The 14,397-nt window shown below is 38.2% G+C and overlaps 1 protein-coding gene across 7 annotated transcripts in view; it reads right to left on the bottom strand.

Moving 5' to 3' along the window:
- Positions 1 to 14,397, bottom strand: part of MYO18A (myosin XVIIIA) — a 2,129,602-nt gene that overhangs the window by 870,965 nt on the left and 1,244,240 nt on the right. For all 7 annotated transcript variants that reach the window (XM_044054445.1, XM_044054444.1, XM_044054446.1 and 4 more), the window contains one exon: positions 7,614 to 7,857. In XM_044054445.1, the coding sequence (XP_043910380.1) occupies positions 7,614 to 7,857 (244 nt within the window). The remainder of the gene's footprint in view (positions 1 to 7,613; positions 7,858 to 14,397) is intronic.

The raw sequence follows: 14,397 nt of genomic DNA on the forward strand, positions 1-14,397 counted from the left end.
AGAGGCCTCTAACTATTCAATAAATCAGTGTTGGATCCTGTTTTTTGTCATTACATTCTAAGTATTTTTATTTATTTTTATTTTTTTGTTGTTATACTACATTCCATGACGAGTGATCCTTCACTAAATGTGCCTAGAATATTTAGGCAAGACTCAACAGATAGGAGCCAGACAACTATGGAGCAATTTACTACATCAGTGGGAGATCGAACGAATGTCCGAATCACCCAAGAAGAACAGGTTGTTTTTTGGCAGAAATTTCTACAAAAGGAACAAATGAGAAGAGCAGATAATCCGTTCTCCAATGTTGGCCAACAAATAGGCAATTCTTTACCTGAAGAAATGAAGGAAATGTTTGACAAATTAGATAAACTTATGGCTAAAGAACTGGCGGTGCATTTAAATTGCCTAAGTTTACAAAGGTATGTGGAACTTGACATTACACCGAGAGGCTTGCGAGCTTTTAAAAATCCCACCACCCCATTTGATCTACAGGATGAGATTGATAAAGCATTTCATAAGAGATGGGTAACAGCTGCCCATCGTTGCTCTATTGAATGGGTTAGTATACTAGTTGAACGGGACAGGGTGAAACAAGTGAAATTGAAAACTGAAATTTCTAGTGCTTGTGAAACTTTGTCAAACACAGTAGGTTCGGCTCGAATGGAGCAGTGTTTGAAAGACATTCAGAGTAAACTAATAGATATGGAGAAAGAACTGCTAAATGTCAAGAAATACAAACTAAATCGTGACATTAAAGATTATGCTGGTGATTCAGCTTTCTTTCGCCCAGTCAACAGCAAGAGACGACGTTGAGGCGTCAGGTCTGCAGAGGAGGGGGGTCATAGGCGTAATGGCGGAGCTAGTGCATACTCGGATGCATCTACTGAGTGGGAAATTGAGTCAGGAGAAGTAGGGGATTATCCGGAGCTTCCTGCAGCGCAAAACCCTCAATTTTTCCAGCAGCCTTTTTGTAGAGGTAAGCGATTGGAATACGGAGATAGAGACAGATATAGAGGTGGCGATTCCACAACTGAAAATGGACAGAGACAATATTCGGAAGCTCAGTCAGCTTCCCAAAGGTACAAACGAGTTAGAAAGAACTGACTCTGAATTTTTTTAACCAAGAGGTTAATGGACATGTTATAGATAAAGCATATATAATTAATCTATGTAATTTGAGTTTAGATGATGCCACAATTTCTATGCTCAACCGTGGTTTAAAATTTATACCGATGGTACTGCCTAGACTACATTTTTTAAAAAGTGATATATTTCGTTTTATACGTAAATTACATCTAACTTGTTTTTTTCAAAGCAAGGATAAGAATGTGGTTTCAGATAATGTATATAATGATATATCATCTATTTCGGATGACTCAGAGGACAGCTTTCACTCTTGTATGTCAGAAAATGAAGTTTTTGTGAATAATAATGCATATTGTCAATTGGACACATCTAAAATTATAGTTAAAAGTCAGTTTGTTCCACCTTTTTTTCATGAAGGTATCAAGAATTTTTCAGCAATGATAGATTTTGCAATTGAGTCTATTTATAGTAAATTTGAGGCTTATAGACAAGGTATTGATTTTAACTTGACTAGATTAGAATGGCAAGCCCTACAAAAATTAATTCAAAATAAAGAATTAGTAATAAAACCAGCAGATAAGGGCAATAAAGTAGTATTAATGCATTATACTCAGTATGCTGAAATGTGTTGGGAGCATTTAAATGACAAAGAGACTTATAGTAAATGTGATATTAAAGAATATGAAGAAGCTGTAAAAGAATTTAATGCTTTACTTCAGAAGGGGCACCGATTAGGTTACTTTTCAAAAGATGATATAACTTATAAATTCAAGACAGATAATTGTGAAATAGCTAAATTTTATTGTTCACCAAAAATACATAAGAATATTGGCCATCTTCTGGGTCGTCCTATTGTGTCAGCATGTAATTATTTTTTGCATAACATGGGTATATTTTTGCATAGTTTTCTATATCCATATGTTATTAAGCAGGCATCTTTTATTAAAGACAGCTTTGATTTTTTGGAAAAAAATATTACCAATTACATGGACTAAGGATATGTACTGGTTATCGGCAGATGTAAAAAGTTTGTATACAAGTATCAAACATAGACATGGATTGAAAGCATTAGAAAAATCTTTAGGAGATAGTCCATTATCATTTTATATTGTGGAATTGGTAGAATTCTGCCTTAAGAACAAATATTTTTATTTTGATGGACAATTGTTCCATCAGTTGAGAGGCACAGCTATGGGGGGCAGCTTTTGCCCCCACGTATGCAAATGTTATGATGCACTTTTTTGAGATAGAAATTTTATATCAGATGGAATTTTTTAAAAAGAATGTAGTAAAATATTATCGTTACATTGACGATTTAATTTTTATTTGTAAAGGGGGAAAACAGGAAGTACATAATTTTATGATAGGTCTACAAGAGAATGAGTTTGATTTGAAATTTGATGGCTTTCAGTTTGGAAATAAGGTGAATTTTTTAGATATTACTTTAGAGGGAGGTGAGAATGGAAAGATAGTTACCAAAGTGTTTCGTAAATTTGAAGAAAATTTACATTTTTGGATGGATATAGTTACCACCCACCGCATCTAATGGAATCTTTACCATATGGTGAATTTATAAGAGTGAAGAGATTGTGTAATAATACAGATGAAGTGGATATAGAACTAGAGAAAACTTCACAATTATTTGTCAGAAGGGGTTATGATGCAAAGGAAGTATCATTGTCTTTAAATAAGGTTAAAAAAAGTAATGTATGGAAGGTAAATAAGAAATGTAATAATAATATTTATAGGAATCAAAAATCTAAAGGTTTAGAAAAAATTTATATGGTAATGACTTATGATTTGTTATGAGAAGAAGTTAGTCAGGTAATTAAATTTTACTGGAATTCATTATTTAAATATAAGGATTTGATAGAAATTTTTCCAAAAAATATTATTTTTTCTTACAAGAGAGGTAGGAACCTTAAGGACATGTTGGTCCATGCTGGATTTTCTACCCCCAAAATTAATTTAAATATGGATGTGAAGTTAATGGGAACTTATCCATGTGGGAAATGTATTTCTTGTCAGTATGTATGTAAAACATTTGATTGTATAAATGGAAGGCATTTTCAACCCTCTGGTAAATTTTCATGTAATACTGAAGTAGTTATATATGCATTGAGATGCCCATGTGGATTATTTTATATAGGGGAGAGTAAACGTGCTTTCAAAGTAAAGTTGCAAGAACATGTTAGAGATATTAGAAATAAAAAAAATGGAAAGCCCCCTTGCAATGCATTTTAAAGATTACCATAGTAGTGATCCAAAGGGTATGTTTGCTACTATCTTGGAACACATTGTTTTAGATAAAAATGACGTAATAGTTAAAAGGAAACTTTTATATAAGGAAACAGTTTTTATATTGAAATTTGACACTGTGACACCCAGAGGCATTAATGTAGAATGCAACTGGAGAGTTTTTCTGTAATTAATTGATAAATTGTTTAATTAATATTTTATGGTATAAATATGTGTTGTAATGAATTTGATAGTATTCTCCTTGAAGGCGAAAGCCGAGGCGCTAGAGAGAGACTATTCAATAAATCAGTGTTGGATCCTGTTTTTTGTTGTTACATTCTAAGTATTTTTATTTATTTTTATTTTTTTTGTTGTTATACGACACTGTATTTAAAATCCGTTTGTCCTGGGTTGTAAGTTACCAGTTTTTTGCATGAAGAGACAGTTTTCCCCCCAAAGGGGTGGCTAAAAGATAAGTGCTTGGTAAGTGTAAAAGGAAGTCATTGAGACTGCTTACCATAGGGAGGTGTCTTGTTGTTTACAGATTTGGAAGAGGAGGCACCCCACTGTTTTGTTCTGAAAATCCCTTGGGACTGAAACCTGGTGTATTTGGAATGTCTGGGTTTGACTTGAGTGGCTCTCGAAGGAACTGGAAAGGACCAGTTCTTAGTAGGCCAGTGCCTACTAAATCTTGGAGGTTGCACTTGTACGAAATCTTTCACAGTTTGCATAGATTTAGCTTTATCTTCCATCTTTTTTAGAACTTCTTCAGCCTTATTACCAAAGAGACGGTCCTGTTGTAAAGGTGCATCCAACAATTTTGCTTTAACATGATCAGGCAGAGTTTGCTCTTTGAGCCAAGCATGCCTTCTTAGCACAGACCCAGTTACAGCAGCCCTGCAAGAGGCCTCCAAAGAATCAAAACCACATTGCAAAGTATGTTTTCCAACTTGTTCAGCTGAATGCAATAGATCCTGTAAATCTTTATTTTCCACACAGTCAGAAATCAACATTTTCTGTTTAAGCAGTCCCATGAAATGCTGTTGATATTTTAACATATGAAATTGACAGTTTAAAGCCCTGATTGCCAAGGTTGCAGAAGTGTAAACCTTCTTACCCCATCAATCCAGCGCCCTGGAATCTCTATCAGAAGGGGTAGGATTTTTAGCAGTAGAAGCCTTAATGCCCTTGGGACCCTGAGAAATGGTTTCAGGATCCGCAAAAGGATTTTTGAAAAGGAATTTGCAGGAGTCAGGAACCCTGTAGTATCTGTCTGGCTTACAAGGAGCCAGAGGCAGAGAATCAGGAGCCATACTAGATTCTGAAAAAACATCAACAACGTCTAGAACAGGAGGTATAGCCAAAGGCCCATGCTGAGGAAGAAGAAGAAGAAAATTCCCAAGTTGCTTTTTAGATTCAGAAAAATCCTGACTTTCCCAGTGGAAATGTTCCCTTAAGGTAAGTAAAGTTTCCCCAAAAGAAAAATCTTCAGGGGGAGAAGCAGAAGGAATGGAATCTTCTGCATTAGAGTCTTCATAAGTAGGTATAGACAATTCCTGTTCATTAGAAGAGTCAGAAGAAATAGAATCCTGTTCAGAAGATTCAGTCAATATCTTGCCTAGGCCTCTTAGAAGGGGGGGGTTGGTTACCCCTGATCAGAGTAATTAAATCTTCAGCCATTTTGATCATTTGTTTTTTAGGCATAGGGGCCTACACATGTGGCCTAGGCGTAGTTTTTTTTTAGACACAGGTCGAGATTTTGGCCTTAGTTTTGAAGATGGCGTTGGTCTAATATACAAATCTGTAGGCCTGAAAACACCCTCAGAAGCCGGTGCCTGCACAGTGGCCCCAGACCCATGTAAGGTAGAGACATCCGCAGTTTCCATAATTGAAGCATCTTGCGGCATACCGGACTCTGAATGGGTTGCAGTAGAGGCCTTCGAATCAGAAGTAGCGGGTATCAGGGGCTGCGGAAGCGCCTCACTGAGTACAAGCAAACTGGCGACTGGCTTAGGAGAAGCGTCTTTGGCAGTTTTGGACCTCAACGGCCTGTCTCTTTCTTTGCATTTTTAGGTATTCCGGTAGTCGGGATTGCTAACTAACAACATTTCTGGATAATTAAAGTGTGAGCCAAAATATTTAGAAGCAAAAATGTACCGACATTTGATAGTGCGTTGATTAAATAAAGCACAGAACCAGCAACAAGGTACGTCGTGGTCAGGGCCTAGGCAAGGAATACAGTACAAATGGAAATCCTTATGAGGTATTTGCTTCCCACAAGTAATGCAATTATTAACTTTTACTGACATTGGTAAGGAGCAAGAAAAAGTTTCCCCAACGGGGTACTTAGCTTTTTAGTTGAAGACTTCGGATCTGAAACTCGAAAATGAAAATTTCAGGAGTTGGACGACCGGCACTTGCAAACTGCTTCTGCTTCGGGCAGCGTGCGGCAAGAAAGACTGATGTAATGGCGTCGTCTGCATGTTTTATACCCCTGACGACCTGACGTCATGGAAGAAGGGACAGCAACCGACGCAAGACCCAAGACTTTGTTAATCAGGCCGACTGAGGGCAACCTGCCAGCATATTACCCAAATGTAATGACTGCAACAGTGAAACACGAAGAACATCATTACTTATACAGAAACAGCAATGTCAAATTTATGTTTGTAAGCAAGAATTTCTATGTCATTGTCTTTATATATTTAAAATAGATTCTGCATAAAGTTTATCTCAAAAAATCGTAGGCAAATAACAGAAACATTAAAAAGTGCTGCAGTATCTCTCACCCAGAAGTGGTAAGTGTATCACGTGCGGAAAAGTCAATTAGGGATTAAGGAAGGACTACATAACTGCAGATTAGTTCCATCTCTGAGATGGGACAGACTCTGAGATACCTGTCTGTCTCTTGAAGAAAAGCCAAAGGAGCCACAACAGAGAAAGGAAAGAAAGCTGTTGTTCTAATAATGACAGTCATGGGCACATTGAAGCATGCAACTGCTTCCTTCACTGATGGCATTACAGACCACTGATCCAAGGAGCCATTCAAGCACAGCATGCTTACCTCCTTGTACAGCATGCATACTTCCTTGGATCAACACGGGTGGACATGTATAGCACTATGAATAATAAAAAAAAAAAAAAACAGCTCTACTGTGTTTTGATGGCCAAAACTGCATTGCTTAGCTCTCACTCCTCTAAGAAACAAAGAGCCATTAGAAGACAATGACTTGTATACTGCAACGAGTGTGCAAGAAAACCAAATATAATTAAACAAAGCACGAATAACTGCTCTCAACATCTATAGAGAGTTTCAAGGACAGCAATTGTGCCACGTATTACAAGATGATTTTGTTTTTCATCTACTGCTCCATTAAACAATCACATCATTAACAGATGGAAATGGTCAGGTCGTTCAAAGGCACTTAGGGATAAAACCATGTCTGTGCCCCAGCTGACTCCAGTTCACTCACAGACCCAGACTCTGAAGACGCTAACCAGAATGAAATGTGAGAGCATTGCTATAGTCAATCTACCAGTTCTTTGAAAACAAAGTATATTTCCCACTGCACGAATGCCATTTGGTGAATAAACAGTGTGACATCTTCGGCACACAGCAGGGTTACGGTCTACCAAGGAGTACACAGCACTGCATAGAGCAAAGATGACCAGAAATAATCACCCCCATCAGTTCATGTACTACAGTCAGCAGTGTGTCACCACAAGATACAGAGGGAAATAACAGAATATCTCTCCAGTAGAAGACAAGGATGATCTTGCACCAGGGACCCTCCAATATCACCCATCAGCCAGTAAAGGGGAGACATGCACTCCCAGGTTGTCTCTCCTCCTAGAAGCAGCCCCAGGGCAAGTAACAAGTTAGACATGTTAGTCAGCAAATGAGGAGAAAATCCACAGTGTAGCTGAGTGGAGAAGGGGGACGTACTGGAGAGAGATTAAGCAGAAGCAGAGAAAGGGTATTAAAACTGGAAATGGTAAGGGAGTTGTTAGCAACAGCTTGGATGGTGTGTCCCCTGCTGTCCTTCAAAAAATATGTAAGGCACTGCCTGTGCTTTCTACTGATTAACATGCTTAAAATGGCACAATAACGTTTTAGTGTCAGGAGTGCAATTATACTTTTAGCTGTCACACGGCACATGTATTCTAGACCTGGATTTTTAGTCTTTTGATTAGTCACAAAGAAGCAGCCACCCAAAAAACAGCCACACATACAAAAAATAATTAAGGAGTGTGTTTGCTTTTAAGTTACAAAAGCTATAACCTACCTTGGCGATACACCCTCAGAGCATCAAGTAGCTTGGATCCTCGGAGTTGGGCCCTTAGTAAAGGAATGTCCAGCTGCATAAGTCCTGAGTCGCAGTGCTCCCCATGGAGATCCACCTCACTGGTTGACATTTTGGGAGTAAGGCCAGAGGGAATCCTGCTGTCCATACTACAGCCTTCAGATTTTGGGAGGAAACAATGGACAAAATGGATACGTGACTTCTTAATAATGTCAATCAGGGCATCCTGAAAAAGAAATGACAGTATTAAAATAAAAGCATTTACCTCGGTTTACATCCAAACTTTTTTCAAGAAAGGTAACTTCGTCCTCACCTGGATCTGGATATCCAGCTTCTTTGCAAAATTAAGGTAAAGATAGGTACTCTCTGACTTTACAACAATTTGTTCCTAAAATATTGTCCAAAATCTAGAAGATAAAATATCACTGCCCAAAGCTGAAGCAAAACCAAAATGTTGTAAATATGTACTATGCTGCAAATCACATTCTTTGATAACAAGGATTCATGGCAAGTACAGAGTGCTGATGAAGTGTTGCATGTAATGGGCTTTATGTGACAAGCTGAGAAGACAGACAGACAATCTGTTCAGAAGTAGAATCCAATCTACACTTCCTACAAAATGTGCAGACCTGAGGTGGTCTTGGATCAAAGGTAGGTAAATCAGGTTTGAAGACTCACAGCACAGAACCATTATGTAGACAACAAGAGGTGCAGGATCTTTTTTCCCCTCTTTCATGCAAACCACACACACACACACACACACACACACACACACACACACACACACACACACACGATAATGTTAATGTCTCTGTGGAAGCAGTTCTGTGGTGCATCTGGTAGAGGGTGGATGCTTCAACAAACTGTAGGAAGATGGGGCACTACACCTGACTTCAAGAAAACTATGGCAAAAAATAAGAGTTAAATACAGGCACCGAGTTTCAGTGAATAGATCCCAGTTCCCCATTCTCTGTCTTGGAAGAGACCATCCTCTTTTCTGGAATTCATGTACTTCCACAGGATGTCTAGCACTGACTATTCTTGGTCTAAATCAAGTGTGGGTTCTTCTAGGCCAGTGTGTGCCAATTGACCACATCCAAAGGCCTCCATAAGTACAGCAAGTAGAAGTTCATCAAGAACCTGATCACAAATAATCAGTTTGATTTTACTCACCATTTTTGGACGGTGGTATATAACTGGAAAATAACAGCAATATTTCAAAAGATGCAGGTTCTTACACTACAGGGAAGAATGGCAAGTAGGCAACACTTTTTATTTTACCTTGCATCTTGACCCCAAGAGTAGGGTAGCTGCACCAAATGACTGTAGATGAACATTTTTGGGAACAATAACTGTCTGGGCCATCAGCACTGAATGTTAAATCTAATGCAGGAATCCTCTCAAAATAAGGCTGATGCATTTTTCTTAGCTGTTGTCTACTGAAATGGAAATTACAGAAATAAAGAAACTTTCCTCAAAAAAGAAGGAAAAAAAAAAACATAACATGCTATCCAGCAGTGTGTACTGCAGATAACCTTTTCTAGGGATCTATAAACATGTATGGCACAACAAAGTCCGCCACAATGGAGAGCATCATGTAACATTCTGCTTCCCAAATGTCAGTTACCTAAAACAGTATTGATGGTTTGCAGTCAGGATGTAACTACAGCTTAGTAATAATCTCAAAAAATATAAACTATGGACATCTGCTACTTTAACCTCATATTCCACACGGACATTACTACACCATTTTACTTAAAGCTAACCTAACCTGAAATGCTTCACAGGAATAATCATATAATTCCCAAGATGTTTTGCATAATGACAAGTGCCTGTTTACAGCTTCAGGGGTAACCCCTTCCTCCCTTCCTCAGAACTACTGATTTCTGTTTTTTTAATTTTCTTTTTTCCCTATTAAGATAATGCACTCAAAGCAAACACATAACATTTGCTATTAATTATTTTTTGAGTCAAGATTCAGCTGTGATACACTGATGATGACTGGCACTGTAGCATAGAAGATTGAGGTTATGAACTGCTAATGGGCTTCATCCTGTAATCCAGGCTTTGATTCCCTCATCATCTGGCTACTCTATGGCAATAAGCAAATAAATTATTCAGACAGTGCTCCTGGGTAGCCCATAAAAACAGGCACTTGTGTCTAGTGGGGTTATCTACTTAACAAATAAGTAAAAAAAAAAAATCCCCAAAACAGGGATACACCTGCCCAAAGTAAGCAATAATACAGAACCGTGGACCTTAGTTGTGTATGTCCACATCTGTCCAAGTTTTATGCAGGCAATGTAATTTGACACTGCCATGTCATTTTGATAGTCTCTCAAGAATCCATGAGTGGTCATTACCTGGCAACAATCAACATGCATTAAATTTGTCAAGAGCCATAGCACTTGTCAACTTTTTTTTTTTTTTTAAGTTAATTCCATTTGTAAGGGGGGCTAATGCCCACCTCGTGTCCCCAATTCTCATTCTTGAAAAAAAGAAAAGTAGGTGCATGGGGTGAAGGCTGCAGCAACCCTTCTCAAACAAAATTATCTGTCTATCCATCCACCCATCTAGCTGTGTAATCTGATCTCTCTTGCCTGTTTACTTTTCAAAATATTTATATCTTAATCTACTTATCTATCGGCCTATCTACTTATCAAATTTATCTTTTAATGTTGGACTGTGCAGCTGGGAAAAACTGCCAATGTGGCTCTCAAACTCTTTATGCTTATGTAACCATGTCACTTGCTATTCTGGACCTGCATTTATAGGAGGTCCAATGTTCATCATGATCTCCCACATGTGTACTGTTTGACATCTGCAGATTTCCTTAACTGCAATACTTTGGTACCTACCAATTTTGCTTTAAGCTGACTCGACCAGAATTACTTCAAGAGAGTCTTTACATGTTTCCTCATGACATTATGCAAGATGAGGTGTATTAATGACGTGCGGTTTTCTAGAAAGGTCAGAGCAAGTCAAGTAGCCAGTCTCTCTGGAGAAAGGTCTCATTATTCATGACTTCTGCACAAATCTTCATGCTATCAGCATGCAGCTTTCCAAACTCAGACCATCTGACAAAAACACACTGAGCACAACTGCTCCCAGCACTGGATCCCTTCATCTGACAAAAATACACTGAGCATGACTGCTTCTAGCATTGTATCCCTTGGTACTTCACAGCTTACTTAATTTTTATCTCCTGACAGTTTCTCACTATAAAATAGCCTTTGCTTCAGAAAGCCAGTTTTCAATCTATTCCACCATTTTGGGACCCACCCTCATATATTTTTTTTAATTTTCTTATAAACCTTATGAGATGTATAGTGCCAAAATTCTTTCAGTACAGTACATATACAACATTATGACGGTTCTCCTTGTCATCCTCAAGTTTGATATGACACGATACTGAATTAAACTGAACTGGCAAGATCTTTGTAGAGTGAAGCCATAGTATCTGTCGAAGAATTTCACATTCAGAACTTTACCTGTCTGTTGTGCAGAATATTTTCATGATGTTCCCTAACCTGAAAATGTCTAACGGGCCTGTCATTATCCGATTCCTTCCTACATCTCCTACATGCAAGGAAACTACAGTCTCATTCCAGTTTTCATATTTCTTAAATACTTGAAAAATATAATGATCATGTTCATATAAAACAAAGTAAACATAAATACATACCTACATTAACCAAAAATACAGCTTTATCCAGTGAGAGCAGCCTTCTGAAAGAAGTATATAAAATAATATTTAACAAAATGATAAAACAAAATGTCATATCATAAAATGACCATAACTAGAATGTGCCAAGGAAGCAAACCGCCACAGATGTAGTAGTAATAATAATAATAATAATATTATTATTTGTTAACCAGGTAGGGCCACTAAACACACAGCCCCTTTTCGGGGTGACCTGAGAATATTGTCTGGTTAAGAAACTTGCTCAAGGTCACACAGTAGGCAAATGAGGACTGACGGTATCAAAACTTGTATCATAGGAACTAAAACTCATAGCCTTAACCCACTGTGCCAAACTGCCATACCCCTAATTAATGTACGTCTATATGTAACTATGGCCAAAATTCAAATTAGGCTGGCTCTTATATATTTTCACAACCAGCTACTAAGGAGGCTTTAAATACATCAAATGAAAGCCCAACAACACCATAAAGCATCAAAAATATTATGAAAGTTAACAATACAAATTCATGGAAAAAAGTTCCATACAGTTTCAACACTAAGAATGAGTTGTTGCAAGCTTCCGGGGTGCAAAAAACACCCACAGGGAGAGAGTGGTTAATTCAAAGTACTTTCAAGTGGCTCCTCTCTATAGCATACTGGAATGAAGCCCTGAGTATGACCCAGATGATGCAGAAATGATAAGTGTTGTAGGTGTTGAAGGAGCCAAGGCAAAGAAGAATGCATGTGTGCAGCTGAAGCCAGCTTATCCATCCTGGACAGGGACAAATAGCCCACCTCTCTGCAGTGTTAGTACATTTTGGAAAGAAAGGTGTATGGCATGTATCAGATGAGCCGGGATGTGCATATGGCTCTGCAAGTCAAATTTATGTGGTAGATTAAATGGGGTTTGTGTGTAGGAATATGCATCTCACAGGGGAAGGCACTCCTGTCCCTCACACCTACAACTGTGCATGTCAGCTGCCTTGCTCCATGGTGCAAAAGGAAGGAGCCCTAAGTGCAATCCAGATGACTGGAATTTATTAGCAGCCTCAGCACTAGAAGAAACAAACAGGAAAAGAAAGGAATTAAAAGGTCTGGCCAGTTGGCCTCTCCTAGAAGGTGGGATAAAGATGCATTTGCTTTGGGGCAGACAGGATAGGTGTGACTACTCCAGTGGAAACCAAAGAAACCATCACTAGTGCTTTGGGGAAGTGGGTGGGGCAGCAAGATAGCAGCATCTCTTGCAGAAGTGAGGGATTACCAGCTCAGACAAACCACTGTGCACCCCCTTCCTCTGCATAGATGTGTATGCACACAGGACGCTGGACCACAACAGAAAATCCCAAGCCACCCCAGATGGCTGCCTCAATGACATCTCCTTTTGATCATCTTTCAGCCTGGTACTGGAGAATGAATTAGCCAGTAGAAAAGACACGGTCTGATGGTTGGCAGATAGTCGGCACAAATTAACACACAAAAAAGTGTGCAAGTCAGTTGTCGAGGAGAAGGCATCGGGTTATAATAAGTAAACCCTGGATGGTGACCTCCAATTATTGGATCCTGTCCTCCAAGGGACTGACCAGGCAAACTGATTAAAACAGAGCTGATGACTGGCAGGCAGCAGTGGATAAAATAAAGTTCCTAACAAGTAAACTTAACCAACAAAAATGAAGACTCAGTAAAAGTTAACAAAACCACCAAAGTTTCTGCCAAATAACACATCAACATGTCAGTAAGAGTTACAATTACCTGGATTAAAATAAAACAGAACAGGGTAAAAGTGAAGTAGTTACAAATAACACTGCTTATATAGTTGAAATCAAGAAATAACTTCCAAGAAACCAAGGCAAATAAGATAAAAGATAATCCACAGACAGGAAGAACTGAACCAAAAAGCACAAAGTGCAGCTTTATTGAACAACAAACAGGTCAATAAATCAAGCGCTTTCGCCAGGCAAATACCTGGCTTTGTCAAGAGAAAAAGTAGTGTGACTGAAAAGTTTAAATACTTAAGCATCTGATCACATGGTACTTAATTAGTTCAACAAACATCCACTTAAGAAGGCAGTTAATTAGTAACTGAACTCAGTGAGTGAAAAGTATGCATATGAAAATGCAGAATAAAAGTTCAAATAGTGAAAACACTAAAAAATCATTTAAAAATTATTTAAAAATCATTTAAAAATGATGTACAAATGTGTGCATATAAAATCACAAATGTGTAAGATAAAAGACATTTACTAATTGTAACAAGAAAATCATAGCCTAGCCCTTCTCAGCTTTAGTACACTGGATATATTAATGGCCTCATTGAGACCAGGGGATTTTGCAGCATTAAGTCTAAGCTGCCATAAAAGTTCTTTATATTCAAGGCAGGCTTCCCAGTCACCTCCTCTGGCATCCTGGGTCACCTGTTCAAGAACCATAAACTTAAGTTTCATGTTAGGGCAAGAAGCAAGATGTTTAAAAAAAGCATTAGTGTCCTTTTTTGTAATGTCATATTGATGTTCATAAATTCTTTATCTAAGGGGTCTCTCAGTCTTCCCTATGTAGAAACTGCAACATTCTGTGCATAATCCTAAATACACCACCCCTTTTGCTCCGCAGTTGTAATATCGGTCAGCGTCAAATCTAAATTTTCTAGATGGAAGATAAAAAGAACTATCATTCATGATAAAGGAACACTGCTTGCATGCCCCACATTTATAGGTACCAAGTTTAGGGGAACAATGCCTTGAATCTGATAGATGCTTTCTTTCAAATAACCCTTTTAGGTTAATATCCCTTCTAGTCACAAATTTGGGACGTTCCTGGATTATCCCTTTAAAGTCATCATGTAGCGTCAAAAGTGGCCAGTGTTTAAGCACTGTGTGTTCCACCAGTTGGGAATCCTGTGAAAATGTGTGAATAAAACTATTATGCAAGTTAAAGTATTCCAAATTCTCAAACTGCTCAACTTGCTGATAGCCACTACCTAACAGCGGAAAATACTTGATTTGTCTATTATCTGTCACTTCTTGGGCCATGTTGTTAACCAAGGAGGCAGGGTAACCTCTTTCTAAAAAAAAGTTTTTTTAAAAA

Source organism: Protopterus annectens, chromosome 13.part0 (genome assembly GCF_019279795.1).
Source record: "Protopterus annectens isolate FY-2018-M chromosome 13.part0, PAN1.0, whole genome shotgun sequence".
Classification (NCBI taxonomy): Eukaryota; Metazoa; Chordata; order Ceratodontiformes; family Protopteridae; genus Protopterus; species Protopterus annectens.